This window comes from Porites lutea, chromosome 10 (genome assembly GCF_958299795.1).
Source record: "Porites lutea chromosome 10, jaPorLute2.1, whole genome shotgun sequence".
Classification (NCBI taxonomy): Eukaryota; Metazoa; Cnidaria; class Anthozoa; order Scleractinia; family Poritidae; genus Porites; species Porites lutea.
In genome coordinates, this window is record NC_133210.1 from 32,336,366 (window position 1) to 32,353,364 (window position 16,999).

At 40.9% G+C, this 16,999-nt stretch overlaps 3 protein-coding genes across 5 annotated transcripts in view; 2 read left to right on the forward strand and 1 right to left on the reverse strand.

Annotated features, from left to right (window-relative positions):
• The window catches only part of LOC140950446 (uncharacterized), a 21,852-nt gene extending 12,109 nt beyond the window's left edge, over positions 1 to 9,743 (forward strand). For both annotated transcript variants that reach the window (XM_073399676.1, XM_073399675.1), the window contains 5 exons: positions 2,468 to 2,530; positions 3,371 to 4,006; positions 4,325 to 4,510; positions 5,303 to 6,278; positions 7,317 to 9,743. In XM_073399676.1, coding sequence (XP_073255777.1) covers positions 2,468 to 2,530; positions 3,371 to 4,006; positions 4,325 to 4,510; positions 5,303 to 6,278; positions 7,317 to 8,500 — 3,045 coding nt within the window. In that variant the 3' untranslated portion in view covers positions 8,501 to 9,743. The remainder of the gene's footprint in view (positions 1 to 2,467; positions 2,531 to 3,370; positions 4,007 to 4,324; positions 4,511 to 5,302; positions 6,279 to 7,316) is intronic.
• Positions 9,744 to 11,418: 1,675 nt separating this feature from the next.
• Positions 11,419 to 14,284, reverse strand: LOC140950044 (succinate dehydrogenase cytochrome b560 subunit, mitochondrial-like). Its single transcript, XM_073399209.1, has 6 exons — positions 14,238 to 14,284; positions 14,093 to 14,161; positions 13,889 to 13,990; positions 12,818 to 12,879; positions 12,356 to 12,519; positions 11,419 to 12,072 (listed from the first exon to the last, which is right to left on the reverse strand). The coding sequence occupies exons 1-6, from the start codon at positions 14,252 to 14,254 to the stop codon at positions 11,962 to 11,964; spliced, it is 525 nt and encodes a 174-aa protein (XP_073255310.1). The 5' UTR covers positions 14,255 to 14,284; the 3' UTR covers positions 11,419 to 11,961.
• Positions 14,285 to 14,432: 148 nt separating this feature from the next.
• LOC140950073 (succinate dehydrogenase [ubiquinone] cytochrome b small subunit, mitochondrial-like) lies at positions 14,433 to 16,605 on the forward strand. Of its 2 annotated transcripts, XM_073399239.1 has the most exons (5): positions 14,435 to 14,586; positions 14,663 to 14,728; positions 14,988 to 15,038; positions 15,664 to 15,811; positions 16,074 to 16,605. In XM_073399239.1, exons 1-5 carry the CDS (start codon positions 14,535 to 14,537, stop codon positions 16,237 to 16,239), a joined length of 483 nt encoding a protein of 160 aa, XP_073255340.1. In that variant the 5' UTR covers positions 14,435 to 14,534; the 3' UTR covers positions 16,240 to 16,605. The 2 variants fall into 2 exon arrangements, with proteins under 2 accessions (XP_073255341.1, XP_073255340.1); XM_073399240.1 differs by lacking the exon at positions 14,988 to 15,038 and having other exon boundaries at positions 14,433 to 14,586.
• Positions 16,606 to 16,999: the final 394 nt, after the last annotated feature.

The following is a 16,999-nucleotide window of genomic DNA, read 5'->3' on the forward strand; positions in this document are numbered from 1 at the left end:
AGGAAATGAGGTAGGAACTGTGACGTTCACACCAGGAAATGAGGTAGGAACTGTGATGTTCACACTAGGAAATGAGGTAGGAACTGTGACGTTCACACTAGGAAATGAGGTAGGAACTGTGATGTTCACACTAGGAAATGAGGCAGGAACTGTGATGTTCACACTAGGAAATGAGGCAGGAACTGTGATGTTCACACTAGGAAATGAGGTAGGAACTGTGACGTTCACACTAGGAAATGAGACAGGAACTGTTTATGTTCACACTAGGAAATGAGGTAGGAACTGTGACGTTCACACTAGGAAATGAGACAGGAACTGTTTATGTTCACACTAGGAAATGAGGTAGGAACTGTGATGTTCACACTAGGAAATGAGGTAGGAACTGTGACGTTCACACTAGGAAATGAGGTAGGAACTGTGATGTTCACACCAGGAAATGAGGTAGGAACTGTGATGTTCACACTAGGAAATGAGGTAGGAACTGTGACGTTCACACTAGGAAATGAGGTAGGAACTGTTTATGTTCACACTAGGAAATGAGGTAGGAACTGTGATGTTCACACTAGGAAATGAGGTAGGAACTGTGACGTTCACACTAGGAAATGAGGTAGGAACTGTGATGTTCACACTAGGAAATGAGGCAGGAACTGTGATGTTCACACTAGGAAATGAGGCAGGAACTGTGATGTTCACACTAGGAAATGAGGTAGGAACTGTGATGTTCACACTAGGAAATGAGACAGGAACTGTTTATGTTCACACTAGGAAATGAGGTAGGAACTGTGATGTTCACACTAGGAAATGAGGTAGGAACTGTGATGTTCACACTAGGAAATGAGGTAGGAACTGTGACGTTCACACCAGGAAATGAGGTAGGAACTGTGATGTTCACACTAGGAAATGAGGTAGGAACTGTGACGTTCACACTAGGAAATGAGGTAGGAACTGTTTATGTTCACACTAGGAAATGAGGTAGGAACTGTGATGTTCACACTAGGAAATGAGGTAGGAACTGTGACGTTCACACTAGGAAATGAGGTAGGAACTGTGATGTTCACACTAGGAAATGAGGCAGGAACTGTGATGTTCACACTAGGAAATGAGGCAGGAACTGTGATGTTCACACTAGGAAATGAGGTAGGAACTGTGACGTTCACACTAGGAAATGAGACAGGAACTGTTTATGTTCACACTAGGAAATGAGGTAGGAACTGTGACGTTCACACTAGGAAATGAGACAGGAACTGTTTATGTTCACACTAGGAAATGAGGTAGGAACTGTGATGTTCACACTAGGAAATGAGGTAGGAACTGTGACGTTCACACTAGGAAATGAGGTAGGAACTGTGATGTTCACACCAGGAAATGAGGTAGGAACTGTGATGTTCACACTAGGAAATGAGGTAGGAACTGTGATGTTCACACCAGGAAATGAGGTAGGAACTGTGATGTTCACACTAGGAAATGAGGTAGGAACTGTGATGTTCACACTAGGAAATGAGGCAGGAACTGTGATGTTCACACCAGGAAATGAGGCAGGAACTGTGATGTTCACACTAGGAAATGAGGTAGGAACTGTGACGTTCACACTAGGAAATGAGGCAGGAACTGTGATGTTCACACTAGGAAATGAGGTAGGAACTGTGATGTTCACACCAGGAAATGAGGTAGGAAGTGTGATGTTCACACCAGGAAATGAGGTAGGAACTGTGATGTTCACACTAGGAAATGAGGTAGGAACTGTGATGTTCACACTAGGAAATGAGACAGGAACTGTTTATGTTCACACTAGGAAATGAGGTAGGAACTGTGATGTTCACACTAGGAAATGAGGTAGGAACTGTGATGTTCACACTAGGAAATGAGGTAGGAACTGTGATGTTCACACTAGGAAATGAGGTAGGAACTGTGATGTTCACACTAGGAAATGAGGTAGGAACTGTGATGTTCACACTAGGAAATGAGGTAGGAACTGTGATGTTCACACTAGGAAATGAGGCAGGAACTGTGATGTTCACACTAGGAAATGAGGTAGGAACTGTGATGTTCACACTAGGAAATGAGGTAGGAACTGTGATGTTCACACCAGGAAATGAGGTAGGAACTGTGATGTTCACACTAGGAAATGAGGTAGGAACTGTGATGTTCACACTAGGAAATGAGACAGGAACTGTTTATGTTCACACTAGGAAATGAGGTAGGAACTGTGATGTTCACACTAGGAAATGAGGCAGGAACTGTGATGTTCACACCAGGAAATGAGGCAGGAACTGTGATGTTCACACTAGGAAATGAGGTAGGAACTGTGATGTTCACACTAGGAAATGAGGTAGGAACTGTGATGTTCACACCAGGAAATGAGGTAGGAACTGTGATATTCTGCCATGCACCTGTCTGTTAAATATAATATAAGGACATGGGTGATGAACTTTAACGTTCCAATCACTTTTTTAACCTTTGTTAACAGGTGTGGGATGCTGAGAAATGGGCAGAAATGAACAAACATCTGACCATTGTGAAGCTTTTAAAGGTATATTCATGCTCTCTTCGTTTCTGGCCCATTATTCTGTACCTCTTTCTAGGGAATATCAGTGAGTAAGCCCCACACTCACACGGGGCTAATTCACCATGGGGCGCACTAGCAAATGAATTTCTCAAGGAATAACCCATAGGGAGATAACTCACTGCAAGTTGAAATCACTGGCTTTGCTTTCCGGGTACTCCCTCCCCTTGTCTGCTAAAAGGAAGTCCTTTCAAGTAGTACACTCTTTATTAAATGCCTCGTTGTGCAGCTTAATAGATCATGTGACTCCTTCATTACCTACCCTCAAACTACTCTATATATGTACTCTGAGGGCTGTCAGCTCTCGCGGTTAATTTGGGAGACTCCAGGTTTTGAACCGTTTCTCCCAGTCTCCGGATTAGAGTCTGAAATCTCCAGGATAATCGCCGAAGTTTGCCATTTCTTGTAGATTTGACTTTCTGACAATGAAATTTCAAATATTTTGCGTTGTTTGAGCTACCTTACTGTGAACATCGAACGTTTCCTCGCAAACTCTGGTATGCCGTTGTAATTTAAGCATTATTGTGATTGGTAGGAAGTAAACCAATTAGGTCAAATGTTACGATTCCAACAACATCTTTTCCACGCGTTTTTTTTTCACAAATGACATCATGTGTCGTGCATTATGACGTCATCTATCATCCCTTCCCCATCAATTCTCAATATTTGAAGTCGTGGGGGGTTGACAGCCCTGCACTCTCCTTGCCTTTCTTTTGCCATTCAGTTTTTTCTAATTTATCCTTCCTAACCCTCACCTATCCAGATGGGTAAAGCTTTTGACCCAACCAAGCTAAATTGCTTTTCTAGAGCCACAAAGTCCTTTGCTCTTTGCTCAAAGATGGCTCAGACCCGCCTTCTTACGTGACTTTAAATGTCTGTGGTCCTGTTAATGCTGGTAAAACAACACTAATACGAAACCTGCAGTTGAACGCTTTTCAGCGCAGGCGTAGACGCGAGCATCCAGACACCAGTCAGGACATGGCCTCGAGGACTGCTGGGATTGAAGTGGGCATCATAGAAGTGCCTGGGGCAGGCGAGTTTCGTAAAATGGACATGGCAGGACATTCATGGGCATTCACAAGTAATGAGTATTTCATTGGCAAAAGGACAGCCATATCTCTGGTCCTGTTTGATCTGAGTAAATCAGACGACGAAGTCGAGAATGACTTGTTTCATCATCTAGGGATGTTGAAGGCGAGGGAGACGAAACACGGCATTCTTCGTTATCGCCCTGAAGTTGTTCTTGTCGCTACTCACCCTGATACGATAGAAGGAGATCCACGCGTCAGAGCGGACGCCTATTTTCGAATGTTTTTGGAAAGCTTCCAAGCTTACATGAATTTTTATCCCAAAGTGATGGTGGTTAACTGTACAGACCCTAACAACATGGATTTTGACGCGCTGCGGGGATGCCTCAGAGAACTTCGTGATAAGATAATCAAGGTATGCGATAAAAATTATACCCAGATGAAAGAAATGCTCTGGTCACCTCTCCGCTCCCTCATTTGCACGATCACGCTTCCATACGCACGCAAACACACACATTTCATTGACAGCCAACAGCCCATGAAAAAAACATTGATGAGACAAAAGAAATATGAACATGAAAACTGTCGGTCAGTGTATGTTTATTCTTCTGACTTAAGGGCAAAACTACCTTTCCTTCATTAAATGTCTGATTAATTTTATTGTGGTGTTCTTTTTGTTCGTATGGCATGTGTTAAGCAAAGAACGTGTGTGTGTGTTTTTTTTATCTGTTAGAACTCTGACCGGGTGCCTCGTTTGTGTGCAAAGCTGTTGCCTCGCATTCGTGCGCTGGCAAAGAAGAAGTCCTCATTTCCTGTGGTATCCTGGGAACAGTTTGTTAAAGAAGTAAAGGAAATCAACAAAACAGCTGACGAAGACGGAGTTAGAAATGTGGCCTTCTATCTTAATGAAAGTGCAGAGGTAAAAGAAAACTTGGTTCAGCACACATGAATGTATTATAATTTTGAGTTAGCGCCATCTTGCCCGACTCATCGCTTGAAGATGAAAAGTAGCGGATTTAATTCAGTGACTCGTTATCTGTTGTTCATACAGTTTTGAAATCCAGTCCAAAATACCTGTTCTGTTTATAGTTTTCCGGATATTCCAAACCCTATATGTGTCTCTTGTTGTCAGTAGTGTATTACCACTCTTATAAGTTCCCTTCGAACATATTTTTGAAACACGTATGTGTGTAGGTTACGTAAGGCTTTTTTTTCTGCGATGCACACATCCCCTCTCGGGGGAGGCGTGGGGAATCCCATATGAAGGTGATAGGGATGCTCGTCATCTCGACTAGAGGTATAAAAATTTACAGATTTTGGTTCCACTTAAGTTAACGCTATCAGGATGGAAAGCCAATATATTTACCATAAAGGAATTGCTTAGGGATGTACTTTAAGAAATATCTGTAAGTAAACTATCATAGTGTGTTGGGGTATAGTCTCCTTTAGGGGTCAAATAAAGCCTGAAGCACGCCTAGATTGGGACAATTTCTGAAGATCAATCCCGTCTCTGTCATATGGGAACTCCCTAGCTTCCCCGAGACGGAACTTTACTTCCCTTCCTTTTGGTATCCGGTCCTCCTGGGGTAAGACCATCGAAATCAGCCTCCTTCTTCCTGAACTCTCTTGCTAGAAAAGATTTGTTGCCGACAATTATATTCCAATCGTTTTATTAAGGACGTCTCGTGACCTAAATGTCATCTTATAACAGATTGTGAATGACAATTCACCTGAGCTGCGAGACAAAGTTGTACTAGACGTGAACTGGCTGACGTCCCACATTTTTGGCATCGCTCTGGCGCCAGCAAACTTCCCTCGAACGCTGCGTTTTGACAGACTCAGCGGAATGGTGGGGAAACAAGAACTTGAGAGAACCTTTCGGGAATGTCCTCTCGACCAGCTCGTTGAATTGTTGGTGCGTTTTGAGGTGTGTATACCTTGGGATGAAGAAAAGCTCATCTGTGAGAACTACCTCTTTCCAAGTCATTTGGAACAGGATCGCTCAAACCTTGATGATGTCTGGCCGCAGATTGGGATCCCTGGCCTAGACCTTTGTGTTGTTGGTCGAATTTTGGAATGCCAAAACAAAATGGACGCTCTGCCTTTTGGCTTCTTCCCAAAGTTTCAAATTCGTTTGCTGAAGCGGTTTGGGCACAAAAGTCCAGTTTGGTATGGAGGAATCAAAATTGCAGATGACGTAGTGGAGATTCTTGCCACGCTGTCATCAAGTCTTAAAGCTGTTAATATCTGTGTTTGGGCGCCAAAAGGATGCGAAGAGCGTTGCTACGATGCATTGATATTCGTACAAGAGCTAATAGAAGAGCTACTTCTCGAAGTTGCTGGAGGAATCGAATTTGCGCGCAAAGCTCTGAGCATTAAAATGTTCCGCTGCAAACGATTCGAAGGGTACCCTTTAGAAGAGGTGCATGGTGCACTAAGGAAAAATGGACCGAACGCCAGAATTGTCCTTGAAAGCTGTGGTGTGAATGAACTAGCTGTGGACGTCGAATACTGTGGAATAAGGAGATTTGTTTATGCCCCCGACCACATCACTCACATGACTCTTAAGGACCGAAGGGAACTTGCTAGACTCCTGGATGACGACAGAAAATCAAATTTAAGTTCATTGAAAGAGCAACTGCCATTCGGTTCAGTTCCAGTGGAAAATGAAGACACGGCACCTTCAGGTACTGAGACTTGAACAATAGTCACATTTTAATAGTCCTGCCGTCAATGTGTCAGTTTTTGTCTATAATACAGTTGAACCTTTTAACCTCAAGCTTAGCCAAGCGTCCAGTTCCTCTCATATCGTAGGACGGAAGCTTATCAGGCTCTTTAAAAAAATATGGGCGCACGAGGGAGACACGCGAGGGAAGGGCTCACTCTCCCCTCGTGTACCCCGTTTTTTTTTTTCATATCCCTATGAACGCAGGCTAAGATGAGTGTACAACTACAACAGTGTCAAACCTTAGATCCCATGAGCTTGTTAGGTACCACCATGATACGTGTATTAAATAGTTCTCAGAAGAACTCTAATTGGCTCAGCATTATTTTTATTTCGTACACGTCAGATCTTTAGGGACCTTAAGCAACGACGACGACGACAACAACAAGAACGTCAAAGAAAAATTGGTTTTCTGAGCAAAACAACAGCTCTGCACGTGCATCACGCTTTTTAATACATTTCTTTGATGTCCACTGCACGACCACGACGTGAAACCTCCCAATGCGACGTTTTATGGAGGACGTGGTCATACTACGACAAATTTTCCCTTCTTTATTTGAACATGGATAAAGCCCTCAAGAATTCAACTCCAGGAAAAGTCTCCTACATTTGACGAATTGAGCCGTTCCAAATAGACGCTTTAAAGTTTGAAAGGACGTAAATTCAGTTTTTAGTGATATTTTCACTGCTGTCGTCGTCTCGCTGCTTAAGGTCTCTATTCCTGACAAGCAACTTTAGTGACGACATTACTACGCAGATCTAACAGAAAGTGCCGTCATTGCATTAACCACCAAGTACTAAGTGAGGACGTTGTATTTCTACGTTCCGACCGCCTTTTATACATGGTCCTACGAGCCACTCAAGGGGCGGTTAAAGGTTGAACTCTCGACCTTTCAATCAGCAAACCAGTCAGTGTGCCCTATCATCTGTGCTCAGCCATACAAGATAGAGAGATACAGAGAACCTCATAGTCCTTACTTACTTTCTATTCGTTTTATAGGTTTTACCAGTGTGATTCCCAATAGTGAAACAGATCACTATCTCTCCCGTTGCGCTGTTCACACCGAGGTAACGGCCATACTCTTAATCGAAGCACTGGAACGAATGAACCAATACCAAGCTGCCGATGTGGTGGGAAGATGGCTTAGGAACATGGAAATATCTGAGCAGGACACCTCAGGATATAGAACAAGAGGGGAAAGCAGTGCCTCTGAAGGAAGCCCCTTTGTAAGGTCGCGAAGACGCGGAACTAGCGAAGCTTCTGAAAACTGGGATGTGTGTTCGAGGAGTAGAGGGGGTAGTAATGCATCTGAGGGGAGTTCCGGCTTGATGGGATCAGAGAATAGTGTGAACAGTGCAAGGGAAATACCACAGCGCAGATTTGACTCGTCGAGACAAGGCTCTTTCGGAGTATACCGGGACTTGCCGAGAACCGCTCGTGCTTCTTCGTATGGAAGTGCAACATTAAGACAACCGTTTACAAGCAGAGTACGAACCACAAGTGCTCCGTCTGAACACAGCTACGCACGCTCAGCTGAAGAGTCATGTTACACTGGATCCGTTGGCAGACTTTCTTGTGAAGAATCACAGCGTGGTTCAACAGAACAGATCGTGCCCGAACCTCAGTCTCGTTGTTTCTTAGATGCCTGTAGGAACTGCGATCATTGCGCCCAAAAGTTGCCTCTGCAAGAAACGGAAATTCCCAAGCCGTGCGAGCAGTATCCTACTCCTGACACCACGCAGTTCGCTCAATGTACAAACAGTGGAGGTACAGAGCCTGAACTCTTATCAAGTCCAATGCAAGTTTCGAATAGTGATGACAATCCTCAGCAGACTTCCAAAGAGGAACAACTTTCAGTCGATGAAACAGGTGAACCAGATATGAAATCCAGTTTCCCTCTCACGAATCTTGTTGATGACCTTTCATCGAGGTTAAGTCTTAGCTGGAGACTAGTTGCGCTTGATCTTGGGTTCAGGAACTCCGACCTTGGTCGTTTTGAAGAGTCAAGCCTACTTCGTGTTCAAGCGAGCATGATGTTGGAAAACTGGTTAACTATCAACAGGTGTACCTTAGATTGCAAGCAATGTGAGCAGGCAATTAAAGAAAAACTCGCCGAAGCGTTTGAGAACGCACATCGAGCAGATTTGAATGATTTTTTGATGCATCAGTTGAAGGAAACGTGAGGAGGTTATATGATGATACAATCGACCTTTTCCGTACCTTTATATCACGGACAGGTCTATTGGCCCTAAAGAAACTGAACTTCATGCATGGATGGAAGAATGAAATGAAATGTCGCAGATTAGAGTACAACAGACATGTTCACTTCTCAGTATGTATTAACATATTACCAGTAAGCTTGGACGTCAGTATACAAGGGCGCCATTCGCAGCCGCTATCCGGGGTCCATTTGTTTATAAGCTTACTTCAACCCACCCAGCCATTATATGAATAATGTGTGTAATGAGGTAGGCCACACCACCGGGGAACCGAAGCTTGACATAGTACAGTTATACATGGCCTGGCCTTGGAGGCTCGAAAACTGTCTAAGGCTGACATTTTGGCTGACAGCCCCAGCTCATCCAAAATTTCGCATGCAGAATTGTGTAGGTTTAACACCACGACCACATCACTGAAAGCCTGAAATTTTTGATGTGGCTTAGCGTGAATGATAGACTGCTTTTAAATGATCTAGTTATAGTTCATAACTGTATTCACGACCTGATACCCAGCTATCTTACTGGAAAATTTATGCAGCGTTCGAAGATTCACGACAGAAACACTAGACGCAGTGGCGAATTAGATCTACCAATCGGAAAGGCTACGATCATTTCCTTTTCGAGGTGTAAAGTTGTATAACAATATCCCAATCGAGATTAAGCAAATTTCTGATATAAAAAAGTTTTAGGTAAAGGTCTGTAATTATTTGTTAAGTTTGTAAGTATCTAGTCTTAGTACGTTATGCATTTTAATATTCTTTTAGGTTTTAATAATGGGATATTCCTGTAGTTGGTCTTTAGTATTCAGAATATTGACAGCGAAAGAGCCCTAGACAGGGATCTGTTATTATATAGTATTTATGTAGGCCTAGCCTCCCACCCCATCATTCCATTTGCACCACACGAAAAGACCACTGACGTCTTGTATATATGTAGATATGTTAAACACATGGTCGGATTCTGAAAAGTGACGGGGCTCGGAATTCTAACTGAAATGCACCACCGGAATTGTTCTGCAGAATAGTTTAGTGATCACGGCCTCAAAAATATTTTCGGAATTGTGGTGTGGTTTAATGGCAATGAAGTGTATAAATATAGATAGATTTTGTGGATGAGTCGTTATGCATCGAGTTTGAACTGGGGAGTGAGGAAATAGCCTTGAATCAATTATAACTGTCAAGCACCAATAAACGAAAAGTAAACGGTCTCTTCAGCTTTTATTACCAGTTTCTTTCTCGCTAGTAACAAGTAATATAATCTGCTCTCAAATAATTTTACTTCCATGAAAAGTGAAATACACGGGCTGAAACTTGTTTCATCCACTCTAGATTTTTCCACTAAATATCAAGTATTTGCTGGAAACACATTACTCTCTTAAACAATCAAGCTGAGTTGATCGTGATTATTTATAAGTCTTTCCGCTCACTAACCTGTTACATGAACCAAATCAACAGTCTTTTCAAGAAGTGATTACATGCCAAAAGACATCAACGTTACTTTCTCATTACTGTTTTTTTTTTTTTTTTTGTTATTTTTTCTTTTTGTGGGAGAGCTTTCCCTCCGTTGCTTTACTTGTCAGAGTTTTTTTTTAACTCGATTGTTTATGCCAAATGTTACAGGGTAAAAGTTAAATCCTCCTTTCTGTTTCCATTCGTTTCTCAAGAAGTAGGAGGGAGAATTCATCAAAGTATTAAAAAAACCATCCCCCCACCATCCTGTGGTTTATATATCCTAATTCTTTTACTCATTGACCATTTAAATGGTTATATTGATTTTGTTCACTTTCAGCAACTGTAGCTTTACTCGGTACACAGTATTCAAGTTTAGGTCTTAGAACTCTCCTTTTCTTCTGTTTAGCAGCCAGCAATGCACTCAGTTGCTTCGGATTACCTTGATTTGCTGTTAGTCGCATCGTAAACTTGGGAATTGAAAAATCGCTTAAAGAAATTCTTGTTGAAGAAGGTCTAGGAATGAACGTTTGTTGAGTGCAGTGGCTAGATCTAAAAACTTTTCCAAAGTTAATTTTTTCAGTGGAAACCATCATGAAGTTGACCTCTTCATCTTGGAATCTCTTCGCTTCTTCTCTCCGTTTTTCATCACGAATGGAGCTTGCTTGTTCAGAACTCTCCGTTTCGTCGTCTTTTTTCGGTTCGCAAATCGCTTTATCACTTCCTGGAAATGATAGGTCTTGCTCTTCATCTACAAAGCCAATTTCATTTTCAATCTCGCCTTGATTTACGTACAACTTGGACATGACTTCTTCAGTGTGAAAATACAATGATATTTGAACGTTTGCGTTCTACTCGTTAACTGCAAATGTCGGTAAAAACGAAGGATGTTATTCAGGGTATCGCAGTTAAATTGCTTGTACATAATATCCAAATATGACGTTCTATACTCAAAAGAAACCCTACAAATGAATAAGCGATACGCGGTAGAAGGCACGCCCAAATAATTCAAACGCACGCCGACACGGTTGCATAGCAATGGTAAAATAACATCTTCGACTATCCTGTTTTCTTACGAAATGCGACGTTAAAGAGGACACCCGCAACCCCCCCACCCCCCACCCCCCAAAAAGGAAGAAATACAAGGTTTATACGGTAAAGATGCAAAGTTTTTGAGATCAACCTTTCTAGCTCTTTCTCAAGTGGAATTGAAAGATACAGTCCTGGAGTGAGAACAAGCTCTGGTAAATATTCCCGAACACTTGCTCCTTCAAGCTGGATTGAAGGGGAGGTGTGTTGTACAAAGGTTACAACTAAATAACAACAAAAGAGATTTTTCTCTCTTCCTCGCCTTATTTATTTATTTCTTCACTTAATACAGTACAGGTAACTACAACAGTTCACAAAAAGAAACTCTAGGATCCATACCACCGACAACACGAACTGCTTTTGCCAATTTACAGCATTCATGAGGTCTACAACAGTTTAAAAAAATTAACCTTTCAACAGCTGCCCCCTCCATGCAGGAAAAAATCGAAAATTGTTCCCGGGGGTAGGGGGGCAGCTATTCTTTGCATCATATTAAATGGTGTTTGAAATAATAACTGTACCCCCAACATTGATCAGGATCAGAATTCTTCCCATGCTATTCATGGTTAATGAACTTTAGGAAGTAAAGAGAATGAATGACTAGATCAGAAGACAAATTAATTCTCTTGGTAATTGAATCAATTCTTCTTTGTAGTTCTAAAAATCATGCATAGATTCACAGAAAAGAAAGGGATTTAAATTCTGGTTTTTAGTTAAAGGGTTAAGCCCCTATTTTGCCTGGTTTTCATGGCAACAAAACTACGTGTGTAAATGTGCTGCAAAACAGCAGTTGTTAGACAAAAGACAACCTAACATTTCTATTAATACAAAGAGTCTCGTTTTAACATAAAATTTAAGTCAAAACATAAAGTGTTCCTGTTAGGATGTTTAACTTAAGAAGTAGACCAGAGCTGCAGCAGTTCCAATGGATCCAAAGAACACCAGCCAACCACTCTTGTACAGGACACCCATGTCAAAACCATAACCAAGATCCCAAGCCTGTGGTAAAGGAAAACATAGGATTCAGTAAACACTATTCAAGTAAAAAAGAGAAAAACTTTGCTTACAGATGCCCAACCTTTAATTAGCTTGCCTCCGCTAATTTATTATTCCATACAAACAGGAAAGGAAGGCTGTTTGTGCTTTAAAGTTGCTCAGTTCTGAAAAACTCATGCCATTCAATCTAGGGTATGTTTTGAAACTCTTTCCAATGAATTGCCTCAGAATTATGTGTGAGCAGAACACCTTTCATGATAAACAGTAAGGAAAAATTAACTCATACCAAATGTCTGATGCCATTAAATGCATGGTAGCACAGAGGCCATGCCAGTACAGTCTTTCCGCTGAAAAGGATCCACGATGGAATTTCCAGTGCCTTTACCCAGTTTAAATAAAACTCAAAATTCTCTGGCAAAACAAGTGCACAAAGAGCAAAGGAAGCTGTAACTGAAAAGACCAGAAAAAAGGAAGTATGTGAGAATGGAAGTTGAACTTAAAGGTCAAAACAAGAGTTATGTTCACACAAAATGACAGCCACAACAATGTTTGAGAAATAAAACCCTAAGCATGGTTAAACACAAACTGGCCTTTGAGGAACTGGTCCCTGAATACTAATGGTTTGAGTTGTGTCTACTGATGTGTTCTTGATGAAGAAAAATATAACACAGCCTAACTTTACTTTGTTGGAATGATAGCTTCACAAGTTATACATTAAGTCTTACAATGAAACAGAATCTACAAGTACCTGCTGTCATTGCCACTCCTGTTCCACGGTGAGTAATGGACAGCATAGAGGTCAACTGTGGACTGCAAAAACACATAGCTTATTTTAAAACTATGTTAATACACCTGTGATGTGTACCAGTATGTAGCAATGAAGTGTAAGGTTGTTCTCTGGGCTGATCCACAGCGAGGGGATCCAGACCAAACTCAAAACATCCTTAAGAGTTCAGACCCTCTTTTTAAGTGATGAAGTACCTGCTTTGAAACAGCAAAGTGAAATGATTACCACCTAAAAGTTTGAGCTGGTCGTTAAAAATCAGTTTAAAAGGATCATCTAAGGATGGAGGTTACATATGCCCCAAGTCTGAATTACAAAACCCATTGTTTTGCAAGGTGAGGAGGAAGCTATGTCCCTGTCGGTAAGTTAGTAAAGTGTTTGAGCTTTCAACCCATCTTTAGGTTATGTTGCATGGAACGATTCACAATGACAATTTTTAGCATAACACAGCGCTGCAATGTTGGAACAATGTTGTAACCATTTGAAACAATGTTGCAATGCGGTGTTGCTTTATAAATTGTTGTGGCCAATCATCTCATGTAACATCACCTTTTGTCTCATTTGCGTCATTTCCTTTGTCTTATCTTGCTGTTTCAAGGTCATGTTTACCCTAACAGGCCTTCTTTAACAGTCAAAATTCCTGGATCTGCCACCGATTTCCTACACATATGGCATAAGGACAGCCTACTTCCTGAAAAATGCAATTTTGGTATCCCAGGGTGGGGTATTTGCACACTTTCTTAAAGCCCCTCAGTGGGGTTTTCGTATGATCTGCCTGCCCCATCGTGAGGCATTTGTGGCTTTTTTATGAGAAAGTGACAAACGCCCGGGGGGGGGGGATGGGCATGCTTGGAAATATTGATGGTGGAAGGGGGGTAAACAAGGTGTTACAAAGGTATTATAACCAGCATTTCTCTCTTTCTCTGCTTTTTTTTATTTACATCACTCAAACCTCTGTGTGTATTCGCCTCCAAAGATATTTCCCTTCATATTAATTAAACAGCTTTGTTCTAATTCCAGCTCAGCTAACCTCACCTGTAGATAGTTAGATGCGGAGACATGGGTCTTTTAAGGCGGGAATTTTTAGACCAAAAGTCTTCTTCTTTGCGAACCAACGAAGAAGTAGCAATAGGTGTGCTAAAAGAGAAAATAGGGCAAATAAGCAAGATGTAGGATCTTAAAATTATTAACAATTCTGCAATCTGACCCTACGTGCGCGACATCACAGACTGACATTACCTTCGTAATAACAAGCATGACGGTCGAAGGCATCCTTTGCTTAAAACTGAAGACAGTCTGGCAGAGTTTCTGTGAAAATTAAACGAGTTTTAGCCCAAAACATAGATAAAAGGTGTAAATATTGCTGATGAAAACATTTACCCACCTAAGAAGAGCCGCCATATTGTAAATCTGCCGCACTGAATGATGGGATTGGGGAGGTCGAGTGGAGAAAAAGTTCAGAATGTCGTTTCGCACTTCTTTTGTAAATGACACATATTGTGTGAAATGAAATAAATACCAGATAAATTTATTCCTTTTTCTCCTGTTTTCTTTATGAAAATAAGGCAAAATGAGAACTTTTTGCATTACCCAGAAGTCTGTAGGAACTTTGATTCGTGCAAAACCGCACGAAGCCGAGCGTGTTATGTAACAGGAGAGCTGGAACGACTATCATAACAAAATGGCTGCCATATTTTATTCTCGGTTGTGCATTCGAAACAGTGGTCGCTTAGGTGAGATTCCTCATGTTAGTTGTTATGAAATCTTGCGTTGTATTTCTAACTAGCTATTCTGTTTGCCTATAAGCAGCAAGCTCACTTGGACGACCAGTTTTTACGGCTTCGACTATTTCGTGCTCGCCAAGAATTCACAGTGGTGAGTTTTTTACACTGGATTACAAATTTTAAGCTTTTTGATATCTTCTAATTTTATTTTTAAGTAGACGTCTTAGAGGTAAAATGTCTACTCTGATCATAAAACATAAGGACTTGCACATTTAATCGCTAAAACTCAATCTGGTAGATTTAGTGAGAAACTCCAGTTCAAAAGAAATAGGTAAGCTAAGTTACGTTACCAAAAGAGTGAGCTTAACAAATTGATAAATTAAATGTGATGATTGTTTCATTTGTTGCAGTGGTGCTTTCAAAAGCAGTCCATTCTTCAGCTAATCGCAAGACTGAACTAGGTAAGTGGTGGTTTTGGAGTTTTAACTGAACGCTTACTTTGTGTCACAAAATATAGTTCCCAAGAAAACAGAACTTATCAAAGGGACATAAACAACAATGATTAATGAATAGTGCAATATTGTTCATCTAGGATAGTTTTAGCAAAAGCCAAAATAGTACACATATACAGACCAACTGGTGGGTAGAATAAGGTTGGACAGAATATGAGGTGCCATTGTTTCAGAAAATTATTGAAACTTCAAAATAAATAACGAAGAAATGACTAGAAAATTAACCTCTACGTGACAACTGACAAACTTCAAGTTTCTCCGTACAAATTGTCTCGTGGTTGGTTGTGAAAAATAGGGAGAATATGACATAACATCAGAACACATCTTAGACCCAGTCTCATATACAACCTCTAAATGACCATTATGGATAGAACTCAGTGGTGGACCCAGGGGAGGAGCCCCGGGGGAGGAGCCCCGGGGGGGGGGGGTCCCCCTGTCTGAAGATCTGGATCTGGCTCTGGATCTTTCCTTATGTGTAAACTGAATCAAAGAAATGTTGGTTGGCTACCTAGGCTGAATCTTTACAGAAAAAGTTAATTTTTAATCAGAGGACATGATGTTTTTTTCTTGTCAGAAATTGCGCCATCACAGCCATCCAGTCACTGGAAGTTTGAGCGCTATGTCAGTGTTGCCTTACTGACTCTTATTCCTGCGGGAGTAATCTACCCTTCAGCTGCTGTAGACTGGGCACTAGCTGCTGTCATTCCCCTGCATAACCACTGGTAGGTTGAGTTTTGTAACGTTAAGGTTAGTGATGTGAATGACGAGGTGACGGCGATAATGATATTTGTGGTAACTGGTTAAAAAATTAGGATTTTTTGTTTAATCGTGATGGCGATAAGTACTGTAGAAATTTTTCATAGTAAGTAGCAACAAAGTTTCAGCAAAATTCCAGTAGCATTTTTAGGTTCATCTACTCATTAACTCCATACTAGGCTTAGATTAATCATTATTTTCTTATTGAACTCTGTATTTGCTTCACAGGGGTGTTGGCCAAGTCCTGACTGACTACATTCATGGTTCAACAATGCCAAAAATTGCAAAGGGTCTCTGGCTGGCTGTGTCAATTTTACAGTTTATTGGGCTCTGCTACTTCAACTATTCTGATATCGGCATCTGTAAAGCTGTCAGTATGATCTGGCACATGTAAAAAACAACTCTGCAATAGGCTGTAAATCACATATTATTATTCCAAACTGTGTTCATTGAAGTTAAATGTCTTATCTTGACATTAATATAAAGAGGAAGTGCATATATTTTGTAGTTTGGTTAAAAAGCAGAGCCCTTTTCATGACCATTCAAAAAGAGGACAGGACCTTTAACAAAAAGTAGAGGCTTTCTCAAGTCAAGTAATCACAATGAAATGTCAAATTTACTTTAACCTTGTCCCTGATATAATTTTTGAAAAAGTGTCTTGGAATAATAGTTGTTTTGTATTCGCAAGACATTGTGTTTTTTTATCCTTGGTTTTCCTGAGCAATTCTTGTCAAATAAAGACTAAGAAATTTTGTCTTTACTTCTCTTGATTTACATGACAGTGTTTCACCTTCTAAATGGGTATCCTGTGACATAATGGGTATTCTGTGCATGCATGCTTGCACTTTAATTTGATATAATTGTTTTCCATACTTGGAAAAAAGGAATATTGAAGGCTCAATTTGGAAAACAATAACCAATTTTTCTCTTGTAATTGTAAAATATGGTATCACACAAGATAAACTTCTTTTTATGTCATTCAGTTCAATGAATGGAAAAGGTGCCTTGATTGATTCGTGGTATAACCTAAAACAGAGAGAAAAATCTGGCAGAACTGCATACGTTTGGCACCTGCACCAAGACAACAGAGCGAAGACGAAAGAATTCGATTAATTTTCCTTTCCCACTCCTCTCGGTTATGTAAGGAGCCAGGC

Excerpts from the sequence above, each read along its gene's own strand:
- LOC140950073 (XM_073399239.1), top strand. The coding sequence starts at position 14,535 with ATGGCTGCCATATTTTATTCTCGGTTGTGCATTCGAAACAGTGGTCGC. Across the intron at positions 14,587-14,662 it reads TCGAAACAGTGGTCGCTTAG|CAAGCTCACTTGGACGACCA; the intron begins GTGAGATTCCTC and ends GCCTATAAGCAG. Across the intron at positions 15,039-15,663 it reads TAATCGCAAGACTGAACTAG|AAATTGCGCCATCACAGCCA; the intron begins GTAAGTGGTGGT and ends TTTTCTTGTCAG.
- LOC140950044 (XM_073399209.1), bottom strand. Across the intron at positions 12,880-13,888 it reads CCGCATCTAACTATCTACAG|TCCACAGTTGACCTCTATGC; the intron begins GTGAGGTTAGCT and ends GTGTTTTTGCAG. Across the intron at positions 12,520-12,817 it reads AGGAGTGGCAATGACAGCAG|TTACAGCTTCCTTTGCTCTT; the intron begins GTACTTGTAGAT and ends TGGTCTTTTCAG.